The sequence below is a fragment of the Sphaerodactylus townsendi genome, linkage group LG01 (genome assembly GCF_021028975.2).
Source record: "Sphaerodactylus townsendi isolate TG3544 linkage group LG01, MPM_Stown_v2.3, whole genome shotgun sequence".
In the NCBI taxonomy this organism is placed as follows: domain Eukaryota; kingdom Metazoa; phylum Chordata; class Lepidosauria; order Squamata; family Sphaerodactylidae; genus Sphaerodactylus; species Sphaerodactylus townsendi.
The window spans coordinates 32,459,310-32,477,663 of NC_059425.1; the positions used below are offsets into that span (position 1 = coordinate 32,459,310).

At 46.0% G+C, this 18,354-nt stretch overlaps 1 protein-coding gene across 7 annotated transcripts in view; it reads left to right on the forward strand.

The window, feature by feature from the left end:
• Positions 1-18,354, forward strand: part of EXTL3 (exostosin like glycosyltransferase 3) — a 178,447-nt gene that overhangs the window by 108,801 nt on the left and 51,292 nt on the right. For 6 of the 7 annotated variants that reach the window (XM_048517072.1, XM_048517064.1, XM_048517110.1 and 3 more), the window contains one exon: positions 5,372-7,929. In XM_048517072.1, coding sequence (XP_048373029.1) covers positions 5,782-7,929 — 2,148 coding nt within the window. In that variant the 5' untranslated portion in view covers positions 5,372-5,781. Of the gene's footprint in view, positions 1-4,303; positions 4,489-5,371; positions 7,930-18,354 lie in introns of all 7 variants that reach the window. The other variant, XM_048517103.1, reaches the window with a different exon arrangement.

An 18,354-nucleotide genomic window follows, 5' to 3' on the forward strand; every position in this document is an offset into this window, starting at 1 on the left:
TGAAATGAACTGCTGCCAGTGACCACGAACATGAGTCTCCAGGAAAAGGTGGGTTTTCTATGATGCTTGGAATGTGATCACTTACCTCATAGGTGTCATAGTCCTCATTGTCCAGATGCTATGGACTACAGTTCCCATCATCCCCTGCCAGCACATTGCACATTGCTTCCATAACGTCTGGAGGGCTGTAAGTTTGACACCTATGACTTACATAACTTTCTGCAGACTAGGGAGTTTGTCCTCCTCATACACTGAAGCAGCACTTCCAGCAATGCAGTACATTGGCCTCTGTAGCTACGGGACAAAGCCCAAAGAATAAAGAATCATCTGTCTTGATTTGTTTGAGATTGCCCTTCTGTTGCACCTTCTCTGAAACAGAGAATGATGACACTGCTGCGTCTCCCTTGGCCTGTCTGTCTGTTTTGATTATAAACTTTAGGGAGGGCATGACAGTCATCTGTCATAGTCAGAACATACTAAGATCCATAGCATGATCTCAGTGGCAAATAGGTACTTTGGGAGGATAGAAGTAGCAAGCTAAAGACCAAGCTTCTTGAAGATGGGTAATCCAGGGGTAGTGCAGTGGAAGAATCTGATGGATTCCCTGTCTAGGCTGAGAGATGGCAGCACATCTGACATGGGAGTTTTGTGTCTGGAAGATCTGGCATTTGTTGGTTCTGAATTCGTTACCCGATTTCATGAGTTACTTGGGGAAAATTCTGAACTGTTCCAAATGTCCAAAATTCTGAACTATTCCAAATAAAGTGCCTGAAATTTCCTCCTCTGATTAGTAGCTCAGGAACAGAGGGAGATTGATGTCTGATCCTCAAGCAGAGGCGTAGCAAGGGGGGAAAGCGCCTGGTGCACCGGTGCGTCCTCCACCCCAGAATGCCCTCGCCACAACCCCACGGGCAGGGCCCTGGTACGTCGCCCCCACCCACCCCCCGCCCTCTTGGAGCTACATCCTCAGGGCTTCCGATTCAAGCTCCATGCCGTAGCACACACAGATGCATAATCTCTGATTATGTCACTGGAATTGTTATTGCGCAAATGAAAGCCCCCCCCCCCCCCCCGCTTGGTGAGTGTGGAATCGGCTCAGAGGTTTTTAAAGCTTGTACACACGAGCGATTTGGCACGCTTCCCTTCCCCCCCGCCCCTTCTTGTGGCAGGCAGATCTAATTTTAAAAAGCGAGAATGCTGTGCCACCTGGGTGTTCGTGTGTCTGTGTGTCTAGTTTTGGAGGGAAAAAAAGTTACATAAAATTAGTTTGCTGTTCAGAGCCAGCGCTCTGTTAGGGGAATCTTTGTACAAAGCCCTTTAATGACTTGCTGATGGGCTCTTACTTAAAGACCAAGGTGCAAGGCAGAAAATGAAAGGCTAATGGGCTGAGATGGCTCTCCCATGCAGCTACAACATTAGCCAACCTTTTTGGCAGCCTTCCCCTTCTCCTGGCCCCGAATGTGTGGTTCTTAAATCTTTCGCTTCGGTTTTTATTTTTCCCCATTTTTTTGGTGGTGATCCCAGTAGCTCAGGGTGAGTTTCAACATTTTAAACCAACAGAAATAAAAATAAACTCTTAAGCGTGCATATTCATATAGAAAATGTGTGAGCCTATTTTGTAATGAATTTGATTCTGAATCAGTTTTTTCTAAGAGCTCTGGAAAGATAAACAGCAATAAAACCAAGAGAATTTAAAACTCCCACACAAACATGTGCCTTGCTGGTGGTGACAGCAAGGCAAAAATTGTAGATGATAGCAAGTGAGTGATGCAGTCAAAAAAGGGAGGACAGAACGGGAACAGAATGGCAGAAGATAAAGTGGACAGCTTAATCCAAATGCCAACGTGATCTTGACAGAGGAGGGCTTCTGAATTGGAGAATGATAGGCACAGACTTATCTTAGTTGTTACCTCTTGCATGGGTAGACTCATAATCTTGTATGAATGGCAGCAAGCCTGATTATCTAGCCTGAAGCAGGGCAATTCCCCACAGAAACATATGGGGAGAGGTGGTCCTTCAGATATGTAGGCCCTAGGCCAGGGGTAGGGAACCTGCGGCTCTCCAGATGTTCAGGAACTACAATTCTTTCTATGCCTAATAAAGGTATATATATATAACTACAATTCCCATCAGCCCCTACCAGCATGGCCAATTGGCCATGCTGTCAGAGGCTGATGGGAATTGTAGTTCCTGAACATCTGGAGAGCCGCAGGTTCCCTACCCCTGCCCTAGGCCGTGAGAGGCTTTCAAGTTATCACCTTGAATTGAACTAGAAAAAAAACCGGCAGCCAGTGTAGCTGTTTTAAAATAGGTAAGATGTGTTCTCGCCAGTCAGTTCCTGACAGTGAGCAATAGCAGTTTCTGGGCTGTCTTCGAGGACTGTCCAACACAGAGTAGTCCAACCATGAGGTAACAAAAGCATGAATTAGTGTGGCCAGGTAGATAGAACCTAAGAAAGGGCTGAGTTTGTCAAACGCAGCTGATAAAAAGCAACCTTGAGTGGCCACCATCCTGCTTTTCAGATATCAAGACTGGGTCCCTGAGGCAACCCCAAGCTCTTAAACCTCTCTGCAAATACCATCGCTGCTCTATCCAAGAGAAGTCAATCCAGTCCCTCCAAAGATTCATCCTTTTCAACTAGCATCCCATCCATCTTATTTGGATTCAGCTTGTTCTGTCTTGGCCACTGGACCACAGCCTCGAAACGCGGGCTGAGAGCTGAGAGGGATGCTTCTGGTTGCTTAGATAATGAAATACAGAGCGGCATATTCATGGCACTCAACCCCAAAGCTCTGGTGGGGTGATTTGCAGCTTGTTGCTTTGACTTGACGTTCTGACGCCTGAATGTAGTACTTCAGGTAAGACCTTCTAGGTGCTTAGCAGCACAATACTATTTCTCCTTGTCCCTTGGAAGCACAGAAGCCTTTGTATTCTACAGCTGTTTATTACCAGTTCTGTTCATGCCATGTGCATTTTTTCCAGGCACAGAAACTAGACATAGCTACTGTTGGGAAATATGTTTTGAGTGCAGTACACACAGTGGAGTGGAGCAAATTACAAGAGTTCAACTCTGTCATTTTTGAACCAGATTTATGGAGGAGAAGTTGATGCATGGCTACCAATCTTGATCCTCCTTGATCTGAGATTGCAAATGCCTTAGCAGACCAGGGGCTCGGGAGCAGCAGCAGCAGCAGAAGGCCATTGCTTTCACATCCTTCATGTGAGCTCCCAAAGGAACCTTGTGGCAGAGTGCTGGACTAGATGGACTCTGGTCTGATCCAGCAGGCTCTTTCTTATGTTCTAATTTCTGCCATTCTGTTATTCCCCAGTTGTGGTCCACTGATGTCAGGTGGAGTTTTTCCTTCTTTGCCTCCAGATTTGTGTTTTTTCTCTTTCTCTGCATAACTCCAATGGATATTTTTCCAAGGTAGATGCCAAGTTGCCATGTTTGGAAGGGGGGGAATTCTCTGGGAGTTCTTTCACTTTTGCAGGTGCCTGATTATCTTCTAGTTCTATCCTTGAGGTTTGCGGCTGGGAAGAGCCTCCAGGCTGGACACTACTAACTCTGTTGTTCCCACTGGGGGTGGGGGGATCGTGCTATCCATATTATCAACTGTTTTGGCGTGCTTTCGCCAGAACTGTCTTTCTACTGTTCCTGACCTGCCTTCAATAAAATCCTTTGAACCTCACAAGCGTTTTATTGCCTGAGCGGGGGATTTAGATGAGACAGGTACTTGTTGGAGATTTAGTTGTGGGATGTTCTCTGTTGGGTATGGTAGTAGCTAATGCACACACACATGCCTCTCCATCTGCATAGCCACTTGTGTTTTATTCCTGGAATAAATACGACTTGCATCAAGAACTGCTGAGTGTGCTGAACAATGATTAAAAGATGAAAACCTTTTATAATCTAGTTAGCAAAAGCACAGTAATGAGGCAGAGGAAGGAATGAGAAAGCAAAAGGAAAAAGCCAGAATGAGGAGATGCCTGAAATATGGTAATCGAAGAGGATGGGCAGAATGCAAGACAGAGAGGCACAAAAAGGGCTCAGTTTATTCATGAAAATTTGACTTGAAACTATTAACAAGGGAAGTTTTGCTGCTGTCTCTATCTCAAAATGGTTTCCAACCAAGGTGAGCTTAATTCGAATTTGAGTCAGGGCCCTTTAAGCTTATAGCTGCATGGAATCGGCAACCTTCTGAGACCTGGGCTTGAGGACCTTGTGCAGATAATAAAAGCATAAACTTGTTTTGTAAAATATAATTAACATGGATCTTGCCGTGTTGTTTAAAATGCACTACAGGACGGAGGACTCCGTGGGGCACATGCAGGTTACCCTACACTTGGCTGCTGGTGTGGGAGGAAGAGGAGGCTTGGATGGTCTGCAAAACATTTTCAAATCAAAACAGGGTTGCTGATTTGCTAAATTTTGAGAACCACTGCTCTGAAGGAAGGCAGTTCTGCCACAAATGGACAGCCATCAACAAGGTGTGTTCATTCGTCTGGTCTCCTGCAGCAGTGAATTCCTTGAGCTATCTAGTGTGAAGAAACACACTTCCCCCTCTCAAATCTGCTGCCCATCAATTTATCGTGGGGCTTTCCCCCCCTCTCCCTCCCCCTTGATTGGCTTTTCTTATTTACTTTCTTCGTTATTGCTTTCTTCCTTAAAAGCAGTGGAAATCTACGTTAAAATCTGTTTGCGTTAATGTCTATCTGCAATAATACAAGAACTGAATCACATAGAACATAGGTGTCAAACTCACGGCCCTCCAGATGTTATGGGCTACAGTTCCCATCATCCCCTGCCAGCATCATGCTGGGAACTGTAGTCTATAACATCTGGAGGGCCGCAAGTTTGACACCTGTGACAGAAGATAAAATGGGTGACTCTTTCCAGAATTGATTCTCAGATATTTGCATCTGCTCCTTTATGCTGAAGAGTGGGTGTTTTAAATCCTCACCCAAGACAGCTAAATCAGACAAAATCAAGGGCTAGCCAGGTATTGTTTTTTAAGCCTGCACAACACCATTCCTAGTTCCACGGCAGGATCACATTTCAAGGAGACCCTGAGTAGAAATTAATGCTGTATTCAATTGGGTTAGACTTTGCTTAATGCCCAAGAGGAGGGTTGTGATGAGCTTGAGTATTTTAAGAGTGCTTGGCTTGTGCTTTCTAACACCAAGTCTGGAAAGTATCTACCCAAGCCCCAGGTTGCATTTGTTTTAGTTATACTTTGCAAGCTGTATCTCAGTTTTAGGGAATAATCAGACATTTTGCTAGTACCTTGCTGTGGTGAAAGTTGTCTATTTCTGTAGCATAATAAAAATAAGGAGTTCTTGCCTTGTCTGATACATCTTTGCTGTCTTCTAGGAATGATGGAGTACTGGTGGCGAAATGGCTACAAGGGATTCTGACGGGTGAGCTTCTTTCCTGCCCGTCTTATTCCTTAAACAGTAAGACAGAATGCTGAGAGAGTGGATTACAGCCGGTTTGCTCCTGTTGCATTTCTCTGACCCAGAGGAAACTCCGCATCGCCATGACAACACTGCTCCTTCTCTCCTAGCAACGCCCAGTTAACTGGCGGTCAGGGGGAAGAGTTTGATGATCTATTTTCCATTGGGTCAAAGTTCCATCCCTCATCCTGTGGAGAAGATGAAATTTCCATTCTATTGGTCCTTTGTCAAACTGGCACAATAACACTCTAGCGATTTGCTAATAAAAACTGCTTTGGTGATGGCTACTGACCCAACGTGATACGGTGCGCCCCAATTCTTGGACTCATGACTGGGTATACCATGTTGCGGAATGGAGGCGTGGGGAATGGAGGCCAGCCCTGGATGTTACGGTGGTCCAGCAGGATCCGACTCACTTGGCTTAGCTTCACACTGTTCATCATCCTGGTCTTCTTTCCCCTCATCGCTCACTACTATTTAACCACCATAGACGATGCAGATGACGCCGGCAAGCGCATCTTCGGCCCGCGCACAGGCAACGAGCTATGTGAGGTGAAGCACGTCCAGGATTTGTGCCGCATTCGGGAGTCGGTGAGCGAGGAGCTTCTTCAGCTGGAAGCCAAGAGGCAGGAGCTGAACAGTGAGATTGCCAAACTGAACCTCAAGATTGAAGCTTGCAAGAAGAGCATCGAGAACGCCAAGCAGGACCTGCTGCAGTTGAAGAACGTCATCAGTCAGACAGAACATTCGTACAAAGAGCTGATGGCCCAGAATCAGCCCAAGCTCTCCTTGCCGATCCGGCTGCTGCCGGAGAAAGACGACTCTAACTTCCCCTTGCCAAAATCCAACAGGAACTGCCGGTTACACAACTGCTTTGACTATTCACGTTGCCCGCTCACTTCTGGATTCCCAGTGTACGTCTACAGCAGTGACCAGTATCATTTTGCGAGCTCCTTAGACCCTCTAGTTAAACAAGCCTTTGAGTCAACTGCCAGAACTAATGTGTATGTCACTGAAAATGCAAACATTGCTTGTATATACGTAATCTTAGTGGGAGAAATTGAGGAACCCGTAATGCCAAAACCTACTGAAATAGAGCAACAGTTGCACACCCTGCCATATTGGAGGTCTGATGGACACAACCACCTCATTATTAACTTATCCCGGAAGTCTGAGACTCAGAACTTTCTTTATAACATCAGTACGGGGCGGGCCATGATCGCCCAGTCCACCTTTTACGATGTACAGTATCGCCCAGGATTTGATCTTATAGTGTCTCCTCTGGTCCACGCAATGTCTGAACCTAATTTCCTAAAGATCCCACCCCAGGTGCCAGTCAAGCGGAAATACTTATTCAGTTTCCAAGGGGAGAAGGTGGAGTCTCTCCGGTCCAGCTTGCAAGAAGTGCGTTCGTTTGAAGAGGAAATTGAAGGCAACGCCCCGGCAGACTATGACGATAGGATCATCACCACCCTGAAGGCGGTACAGGACAGCAAGCTGGACTTTGTCTTGGTGGAATTCACTTGTAAGAACCAACCGAAGGCAAGCCTGCCCACTGAGTGGGCTCTTTGTGGGGAGAGGGAGGACAGACTAGAGCTACTGAAACTATCTACTTTTGCACTGATAATCACCCCAGGGGACACCCACCTTGTGATCTCTGCTGGGTGTGTAATGAGACTCTTTGAGGCTCTGGAGGTTGGAGCTATCCCCGTCGTCCTTGGAGAGCAGGTCCAGCTGCCCTATCACGATGTGATTCGGTGGAACGAGGCAGCCTTAATCATACCAAAGCCACGTATCACAGAAGTGCACTTTCTTCTGCGAAGCATTTCTGATAACGACCTCTTGGCCATGAGGAGGCAGGGACGTTTCTTGTGGGAGACCTATTTTTCCACCTCAGAAAGCGTCTTCAACACAGTCTTGGCCATCATAAGGACTCGAATACAAATCCCAGCTATCCCCATTCGGGAAGAAACGGCAGTGGAGATCCCTCACCGATCTGGCAAAGCTGCTGGCACAGATCCCAACATGGCGGACAATGGGGATTTAGACTTGGGGCCAGTGGAAACAGAGCCACCCTACTCCTCTCCCAAATACTTGCGCAATTTCACCCTCACTGCAATGGACATTTACAGAAATTGGAACTCTGCTCCTGGGCCCTTTCATCTCTTTCCCCACACACCCTTTGATCCGGTCTTACCATCAGAAGCCAAGTTTCTTGGGTCTGGGACTGGATTTCGGCCTATTGGTGGCGGAGCTGGTGGCTCTGGAAAGGAGTTCCAAGCTGCATTAGGTGGCAATGTCCCCAGGGAGCAATTTACAGTCGTAATGTTAACCTACGAGCGAGAAGAAGTATTAATGAATTCTTTGGAGAGGCTCAATGGCCTCCCCTATTTAAATAAAGTTGTGGTCGTCTGGAATTCCCCCAAGCTCCCCTCAGAAGATCTTCTGTGGCCAGACATTGGTGTCCCAATTGTGGTAAGAGAAATTTAGTTATTTAGCATTTACAAGTCTTGAAATAGAGATGGAAAAAAATGACGGAAGTCTTTTTTTTCTTTACAAAATGTGTGTTACTTATTTATTTTTAAAAATTCTATCCCGCCTTATCCCCGCGTTACGGGTTTGCCTTCAAACTGTACAAAATTGTACCTGTTTTAAGTTGTTGAGAATCTCTCTAGTGAGATCCTTGGATGGAGGAAGGGTCTGTTGCAGCCTAGGGTATGTGTGAGGTACATCAATTTACGTGGTCGCCTTTCTTCCCCCACATTTTCTGTGCCAGTTTTGTAGAAGTGACCCACTTGGTATCTTTAGCTTGGACAGTCTTTGTGGAGTTTGGAGCAAAGCAGATTCAGATCCCCTTATCCATTGTAAAGCACAGATACGAGTCTTGGGTCTGGGTGAGGTCAGTATCTGAGTACAGCACAGCTCAAAGAGAAGTTCTTGTTGGTCAAAGGGCAAGGTCATAGGTCAAATTCAAGAGGAGCAACTGGAGACATACCTGTAAGGACTCAGAAGGAATTAATTTACTTTGCAAGAAGAATCAGGTTATGCTTTTTTTTACAGATGTCCACTTTAGGATATAGTCACTTGCTACACTGAGCTTTGGCTTCACCTACATTCAGGACTTATTTTCTTAGAACGGAAGGGATTGGGACTTGGAAAGACTGGGGGGGACATGGAAATTTGCAGACGTGGCGTGGCATGGGGAACTGATTCTGACCTTTGTAAACAAAAATGTGTAGTTAAGAAAATAACAAAAAATGGAAGAAGAAGAAGAGTTTGGATTCTCTCCTGCAGGAGACTCCCTTTCTCTCCTGCAGGAGACTCAAAGGGGCTTACAATCTCCTTGCCCTTCCCCCCTCACAACAAACACCCTGTGAGGTAGGTGGGGCTGAGAGAGCTCCGAGAAGCTGTAACTAGCCCAAGGTCACCCAGCTGGTGTGTGTGGGAGTGTACAGGCTAATCTGAATTCCCCAGATAAGCCTCCACAGCTCAGGCGGCAGAGTTGGGAATCAAACCCGGTTCCTCCAGATTAGATACACGAGCTCTTAACCTCCTACGCCAGAAGGGGACTACTTAGTGAAAGGCAGTTTTTTCAGTTCTGTTGAGAGCTGTGGATACCTGAACGGTGTGGCTTTCATTGTATGAAAGTGAGTTTAGTGGATTTTACGTCCACTAAAACAGGCATGGCTCTCTTCCAGGTCAGGTTAAGGAGGATTCTAATTCTCCAGCTGCTTATCAGAGGTCCCCTTAAGGATGGTTGTGCTCTGCAAAAGAAAGTTTCAGTTTGTTTCCTGGCACTCAGCTCTTTGCGGTTGTGTAACTGCACCAGATCACTCAAATTGTCTGAGGGTGGGTTGAGCAATTAATGTACTTCCTGGAAAAAGTCCTCTCAAGGCAGATTGGTCAATGATAATTTGCCTTCCATGGTGATGGTACAGCATGAGATAGGAATAGAATACAATTAGTATGAAATACGCATCATGCTTGCTGCTTCTCTTAAGGAGCTGTTTCACATATAAAACCCCCAAAGCTGAGGGTGTTCAAGTGTGGAGTATTTTACAGCTTTTTAGATTCCAGTGTATCCTTCTTATAGATGTAACGCTGAACAATTTTTTAAACTGTACCACTCTGTGTGTGTGTGTGTGTGTGTGTGTGTGTGTGTCTGTCTGTCTGTCTACAAGAACCGAGTGTGTGTGTGTTTGTCTAGAGAACTGGGTTTAATTCCCCGCTCTGCCACTTTATTTTATTTATTTATTTATCATATTTATATACCGCCCTCCCCCAAAGGCTCAGCTGTGAGCTGTGAAGGGTTATGTGGTGAACCAGATTAGCTTGTGCAGTCCAACACGTGCCAGCTGGGTGACCTTGGACTAGTCACAGTTCTTTGGAAATCTCATCCCCACCTACCTCACAGGGGTTTGTTGTGGGGGGGGGGGGAAGGGAAAGGAGATTGTCAGCTTGTTTGAGTCTCCTTACAGAAGAGAAAGGGGGGATATAAATCCAAACTCCTCCTCCTCCTCCTCCTCCTCCTCCTCTTCTTCTTCTTCTTCTTCTTCTTCTTCTACTACTACTACTACTACTGCTACTACTACTACTACTACTACTACTACTACTACTACTACTACTACTACAAGCAGTTAGTTATCCAAACCTCTCCTTTGAAAAATCTGCAGTCTTTTTTTTTTTAAGAGAGAGGGCTAATTTTGCTGCCCTAGCCTGTAATTTTTTTTTCTTGGGATATGGCATGGATTTGGATGTCTCAGCAAAACCTCCCCTCCGTTGAAATCATTCTTGACATTTCATATGAAATGAACTGGATCCAAAGGCTTCCTCGTGCCATTCTGATCAGCCTTCAGCACACATACTGTAGCATGAGGTTACGCAAGTGTGGATCTGTGAACATTGTCATTTAACGTGGGATTGGGTCTCCGAGTGTGGGTGGCTTATCCTTCACATCACATTGCCTTCAATGGGATTGCATATCTATCTGTGTTTGCTGTTGGAAGACAAGAGAATGCAAAGCAAAGAGCTGCTGCGCTCAAATGCATGATTGAGTGCTTTGCCTCGGTCTGATTCTGTCTGGAAGGGAGTGATTAAAGTGCGCACCGGTTTCCTGGAGGCTCCTGCTTGGCTTGTGGATCTGGTGGGCTAGAGATCCAAGACGTTAGAGGACAAATTCAAGGATAACCTTTTCTCTGAAGCAATATAAAGTGGTTCTTGGTTGCAGCATGCAATCAGAAATTTTTATTTGAAAGCAGAAGGGGGTGCTCAGTGCCACTTTGGCGTCTGGGAGCTTAGCGCTGCATGAAATGAATGTATATTTTTAATATTTCATCTTATTGTTTCTGACTAGTAAATCACACCGTTCCCCGGCAGAAGTAAATGAAAACATTCTTTTTAGGGAGCCGTAAAATGAGTTACAATTGTTCATGTCATTGCAAAATGAACATTTGCGTTAGACCTGCTGAGTTTTGGTCCCTTTTATAACACAATCCTTGCTGTATTTCCATTTAAAATGTTTCAAACGCTTCCTGCGTGTGTACCTGGAAACGAATTGAGTTCTTAATAGGCAAGCGAAGCCTTGTTTTCAGAAATGTTCCTGCTTTGGAGTAGCTGGAATGTTGGTGGAAATTCCTTTTTGTTTCTTTGCAAGCTTTAGCCTGCCCAGCTTTAAAATCCAATGAAACCAGTGAGAGGAAATAACCGACAAAAAATGATGGTTCTAACGACATTTTTTAACAGAACCTTAATTGTCCGCTTTCCAGATTCATACTTGAGATTTTCTTACACAGCTGAACGCTGTCAGAATATGAATGGACAGCCAACTCCAAAATTCCAGATGATTTTGCCCAAAGGCACATACAACCAAATGAATAATAAGAACCCACAACAAAATTTTGAGGTCTATTCCACCAGCCAGAAAATCCAGTATTTGTACACCTGCTTGCATCATTCTTGTGCTAGAGACAAGGCAGAGCCACAATCCTGCATCTACCTAGTACAGGGGTAGGGAACCTGCGGCTCTCCAGATGTTCAGGAACTACAATTCCCATCAGCCCCTACCAGCATGGCCAATTGGCCATGCTGACAGAGGCTGATGGGAATTGTGGTTCCTGAACATCTCGAGAGCCGCAGGTTCCCTTCCCCTGATTCTAGTAGCAGCAGAGGTGACTCTCCAAGAAGCTTCTCTCAGCTGTGAGGATGCTAGCCCACTTGGGACTTTTCTGCCTGGTTTACAGGCTTCTTCTGGATGCAGGGAGAGGACTTTACTTGCCATTTTCCTACGGCAGTAGCGGTGCAAGAGATTTTCCTGCCTCCCCCACTCTACCCCAACAGTTCCTGTGAAGCTGGGAGCTTGTTTCTGGCTTCGCAAGCGTCCCAGGTTGGGGTAAGTTCTCCTGTATCTTTTCCTAATCCCTCCGCCCCATATATTCTTGACTTTAAAATGATTTCACTGATTTCACCACACTTCTGAATCTCAGCCCCAAGGGATCCACAAGCCCCACAAAAGCACTTCTATCTAACAGAGTAATCCGGGAGCTCAAAGTCAAGCCATTTTGCAAAAATGACTCTCCAACTCCCTAACCTTCAATCACGGTATATTACTACATAGCATGGATTAAAATTCTATTTACTCCATTCTATGACGTTAGGGTTGGATCCCGCAGGATCTTTTCTTCCCCCGGTGACAAGTACCCTCGGAGCAAGGAGCCTTTAAGCCTCTTGCATCTGGGAACACTCCTTGCACCAGGGGAAAATGCAAATGTTTGCTAAACAGATCCACGGCATCCAATCCTGTTTGTTTGATCTATGCCACTTCTCCACCCTTTCCTTTCTCACCCCCAAACTAATTTTTCTAGAATCACCCCAAATCCTAGCAGCCTCAATGAATTCACAACCAAGTTTTGGACATTGTTTTTGTTTTCACCAGGAACGTGGTACAGATTCTCCTTTTAATCTGACTCTCCAGTCCCTCAAACAGAGTTAGAACAGAACCGACTCAGCACGCGCCTGTTAACAATCTCACTCTGATGAGATCTCCCAAACCACCAGAAAACAGACACACACACATGTCCGTTCACTCTGGCACTCAGGTTAGAACTCTCTAAATATCTTCCCACTCAACCTTTACAATGGTTCCTTTCGCAGCCGGCCAATCACAAGCGGTTCTGACTTAACTCCTTGCTGGCTCCAGTCCTCTTGCAGAAAATAAGGCAAAATGTTGGTAATCATCACACTGCCCCTTCCCCTTGTGGGCTCAGGGCAGCTTCCATCATGTAAAGTACAGTAAGTACAGTTAACTTAAAAATATTAGCACAAAACTCTAAATCAGGGGTGTCTAACTCATTTGTTACAAGGGCCAGATGTGACATAAATGTGACTTGGTTTGGCTTGGCCCAGGGTGGGGGTGTATGTGGCTGCTTTGGCTCATGATTGGTTGGGTGCCTGGACTGGCAGCTGGCTCACCAAGCCAGTTCGGGAGTGAGGAAGGGTTTGCAGACCTGTTAAGCCCTCTCAAGCTGGTGGATACAGTCTCTAGGCCGCATGTTTTACACCCCTGGTCTAAACAGATGGTGACTAAAATCTGGGTCTGGTAGTAGTGGGAGAGGAATAGGAGAGAAGGAAGCCAAAAGTTATTAGAGGTTGTTGATTATACTGTTTCCAGTCAACCATAAGCTTGGTGGGATAACTTTGTCTTGCATGCCCTGCAGAACTGCCCCAGATCCTACAGGGCCTTTGTCACACTGGATAGAGTGTTCCACCAGGCTGGGCCCAGGGCCGAGAGCACCCAGACCCTGGTTGAGGCCAGCCCAACCAGTTTCAGGCCAGTAACTTGTTATTCACCAACCAGAACACTCTTCGGGGAAAGTCTCAGTAATTCTTAATAGTCACCTGCCTTGCATTATTGTTGTATCACCAAGTAGGTTTCCTAGTTTGCAGTTCTGGTAACTCAGCCGCTTCAGGGCACCAGCTGATCATCCAAAGAGGAATAGTGCAAATAGTTGATTTAAATAACACAGTTCACAGAACTGGGACAGCGCTTTGTTGTGTTTAGCACCAAAGAGCAACGTTAGTGCTTGTATTCCCCATTCATTAACACTGAGGAGCTAACCTGAAAAAAATACAAGTTATCTGCCCGGGAGTTTTAAAACTTAGTGTGGGAGGTAAAGCATTCAGTGTTTTTTCCCTCATCACGTAAGAGGTAAACAAAGATGTGTTAATGTCTTTACGTGGTATTACTTGATTACAGGCTATTTAGAACAAGGTGCGAAGGCCAGGGAGCAGCATTTTCCTCCTAATTGAGGATGGGGGGAGGGCCCTGGGGGAGAAACAGCATCATTAAAAATTGTGTTTTTTTCTATTAACCCGAAAACAGTTTCAAGCACCATGAGACCACCAGGTGCAGAACAGTGATAACTCCACTCTGACAAAGCGATTACTGATCAAAGCACCCAAAGCAGACGGCTAATGAACGGCAACAAATTACTGGGTAATGAGACAGAGCCCCTCGTGCATGAGGAAATAGGCACAGCCTCCAAAACCGTAGCAACCAATGCATGGAGGTTTGTAAGCCTGGAGGAGCAGGGATGGAAAAGCCCTTTTCGAGACCGAGTGCCCAAATCGCAACCCAAAACCCACCTATTTATCACAAAGTGCCAACCCGGCAATTTAACCTGAAGGCTGAGGTTTCAGTTTAGAAAAAACAGTTGGCTCCGAGGCATGCGTTACTCGGGAGTAAGCTTGGTAGTAGTCGGTGGCTTTGCTTTGAAGCAACCATGCAATTCTTCCAACGTGAGATGGAATCCACAACCCTAGGAGGGTTTTACTCAGAAGCAAGCCCATTGCCAGCAACCGAGAGCTTACTCCCAGGTAATGAAGGATGGCAGGCTTTAAGTTCTTTGCATGAAAATTGGTGGAGGTTTTAACAGTGCGTTAGGCAGGGTTTACCTACACTGCTTCCCCAAAACTAGGAATCTTGAGGCTTAATAGCTAATGCAACCAAGCAAGGTGGCAGGCCCAGGCTTCCAGACCCCTAGATGTGGGGTCGGAGATTAGAGGCTGACTCTGTTTTACCGCGTGCCATAGGTTTGCCATCACTGGTATGGCAGCTGAAGGACTGGGGAGGCAGGAAACCAGGTTAACAAGTTCACTCAGACTCTGAACCTGAGCTTTCAGCAAAAGCTGGGACAGCACAAGCCCCCTCTCTCGGCCAGTCCAACCCCCTTCAATGCAGGAACACACAATCAAAGCACTCCTGACAGATGGCCATCCAGCCTCTCTTTAAAAACCTCCAAAGAAGGAGACTCCGCCATACTGCGAGGTAGTGCATTCCACTGTGTACAGTGTTGCCCTGTAAAAAAGGAGAGAGAGAGACTGAGTGTTTTGATGCAGCATGTGTGAGTGACTTAGAACATAAGAAAGAGCCTGCTGGATCAGACCAGAGTCCATCTAGTCCAGCACTCTGCTACTCGCAGTGGCCCACCAGGTGCCTTTGGGAGCTCACATGCAGGATGTGAAAGCAATGGCCTGCTGCTGCTCTCAAGCACCTGGTCTGCTAAGGCATTTGCAATTTCAGATCAAAGAGGATCAAGATTGGTAGCCTTGCTACAGGCAGACCTCTAGTTTTGTTTTGGATTGCTTTTAAGGTGCTGCTTTCTCACTGACATCACATCCCAAAGTCAGCTGCCAGCCAGGAAGTGAATAATCCAGCAACAGTGGCAAACTTGCATGTGAATCAGCCCCCAATCTGAGATGGAAATTGTAGAGTTAAAAATGTTGTCTGCTCCGGCCGTTGTGGTTTACAACCTAATCCAGGGCAATTTGGGGCTTCAAAAAGGGTGTGTTCACCCTTTTGCAAGTTTACAGCTTGAGCCTGACATTTCTCTTCGACTCTGATTTTTCATTATGAGAACTTGAGACAAAACGGTCGGCTAAATTAGTTGCAAAAGAGCATTTTGTGGAAAATGGGTTTTTCTTTTAAAAAACAAAACAGCTGGCTTGGCCTGTGTTCCTAATAACGTTTATGTAGAATGCAAAACGCTTGTTTGGAAATGGCAGTTATGACATAGCCTGCAATTAGAGGATGCCAAACAGCTGCAAAAGCATAACGGTAGCAATTAAAAAAAAATGTTTTTGCTGTCTTTGGGAATGAGGAGGGCCAGCGCTTCAAATCAGAAAGAAGAGTTGGATAGTGTGACAGGAGGCTGCCCTGCCCCAAAGGGAAAATTAACCACTCAGATGACCCCATAGGAGGGCTGCTCCAGCATCCAGTCCCCTTTGAGAAAGGGGATGAGATGTTGGAGGAAACGGAGAAGAAGGAGTTGAGTTCTGCCTCAGGGAGACAGCACAAGTCTGGCTCAGGAAAAAGAGCAGACAGTGTGAAAGGTCGCTCTACCTGGTAGTGTGGCAGAATGATTTAGCTCTATCTCTGGGAGAGAAGAGAGTGCTTGATGGTTAATCCTGTCTCTGGTGCTGAGCACACCCGGCACAGTTTAGTCTGACCCTGGGGAAAGGGCAGGCGAGTGTGAGTGAAATCCTGTGGGTGAGAGAGGATCTAACCTAGTGGCTTGGCAGTAAAAGTCTGTTTGTGCCTGAAAGCACTGCAGAAAAGTCTATCTTGTCTCTGAAGACATAACCAGCGTAAAAGTTTGTGCCTTTTTTTCAGGTTTCTACTTTGTCTGCCTGGAGACCTGGGCTGTTTGTTTGTTCCTTTAAAACAGTGATTCTCAACCTGGGGGTCAGAACCCCTTTGGGGGTCGAAAGACCCTTTCACAGGGGCCGCCTAAGACTCTATGCATCAGTGTTCTCCATCTGTAAAATGGATAAATGTTAGGGTTGGAGGTCACCACAACACAAGGAACTGTATTAAAGGGTCGCGGCATTGGGAAGGTTGAGAACCACTGCTTTAAAACCAGCCCATAAATAAATAAATATTCTTAGCTGTTTATAGATTAATCCAGTCTCAGTGATCTCAATAACCTAATTGTGTAACACAAAAAGTTACCTCAACTCGGCAAACCCAAAGCCTATACAGTTGGTGTGCGTAGAATACCTGGAAACGGAAGGAAAGGTTTGTAGTTCAAAGCAAACCAAGATCCCAAAAATCTTAGGGGAAAAAAGGTCATCACAGATAGAAGTAATATCATTATAAAGCCAGCAACGATTAGGTCAGTGTGTCACTGGAGGTCTTCAATGAAGTGTTGGTAATGTGGAGGTGGGGAGGTAAGATTCACTGGAAAACAATCGACACCCCCCCCCCCATTCCTGACCTTCTGAAATACACAATCGCAAGTCTGCTGGATTCTTAATTGGGGGGGGGGTGTACTCTGAGTTTATATATGGCGACACTAACATCAAGTGGGTCTAGCAAGCAGCCCATGTGAGTTGTGAGTTGAGTTGCTCCAGAGTTCTGGAAACATGCAGGGACTTCCATGGAAGAAACACAAGCGGTCTTCACAGTCTAAGACCGTGGTGGCGAACATATGGCACTCCAAATGTTCATGGACTACAATTTCCATCAGCCCCTGCTAGCATGGCCAATTGGCAGGGTCTGATGGGTATTGTAGTCCATGAACATCTGGAGTGCCATAGGTTCTCCACCACTGGTCTAAGATGATCAGGAAAGGACGATCATCCAAAAGGCAGGATGGCCAGTGGTTGCCATGGGCCAAGTTCAACCACTGCTACAGGCTGTAAGCGGCAAGTAGGATGGGAGGCAAAGAAAAGGGCACCTGTGGCCATGAGGAGTGTTCCTAGCTTCAACAGAATTTGAACAGGTTGTTTCCAGCTCATGATCTTTGCCGCTGTGATAACACCAGATCACTCCAATGTATAATTTGCCCAGCGTTCTCTTTTACAATGTTCATTTTGTAATGATGAAAGCTGGGTGCCGTGTGTGTTTGTGTGTGTACGGAGGGGGAGCCATCATTAACTTGCACAGAGAACGTAGGTCATATTATTTCATAAAGCGCAACAACCTAGTCAAAAAACCTTCTGTGCCAGCAGTTTGCACTCATTGAAATGAGGGTTTAAATCTGGGAATTGGAATGAAGTAATGATGGCCCGCATCACATATTGCAACGGCCTTTCCAATCCGCCCTTGTTTTTACACAGGCAGTGAATGGTTTTCTTTCATCTTAGAGTCACAGCCCTAATAACAATGCAGTGTTTCCAAAGTTTAGTATCGTTAAAGCCGTGCTTGTTTCCTTCCAGCACAATTGTTTTTACTGTTTTGTTATATTTTCACGTCACTGTTACATGAATAACTCAAATAGCACTATGTATTTGCAATCAGGGTCCCCTGAAAAGTTGCAAGGGCTATCTGCCATGTTCTTTGCCGGTCTGTGGGGGTTAGTTCCTTCCCCAAGGATCAATTCCTTCCCCAAGATCCTTGTAGTGGTGATTGGATTTCATCCTTGGATCCCAATTCTTCTTTCTCTTATAGGCCTGTCTCAAATGCCAGAGGCTAGTACTGGCCCTCTGCTCCTGCTAATATATGAATATTCAAAGCTTCCTGACATGGAGAAAGACCATTTGTCATCCCAGTATAGGGTTGTTTACTCTAACTAGTAGAGGCTCATCCGGGGTCTCTTAAGAACATAAGAAAGAGCCTGCTGGAACAGACCAGAGTCCATCTAGTCCAGCACTCTGCTACTCGCAGTGGCCCACCAGGTGCCTTTGGGAGCTCACACGCAGGATGTGAAAGCAATGGCCTTCTGCTGCTGCTCCTCCCGAGCACCTGGTCTGCTAAGGCATTTGCAATCTCAGATCAAGGAGGATCAAGATTGGTAGCCATAGAGCCATTATCTCTGGGAGATAAAGGAGTTTTTCCTGGTGCCTGATCCCCAAGTCAGAAAAACAGCATGGTGGGGGGGTGGGGGGCAAGATGTAATCAGAGTT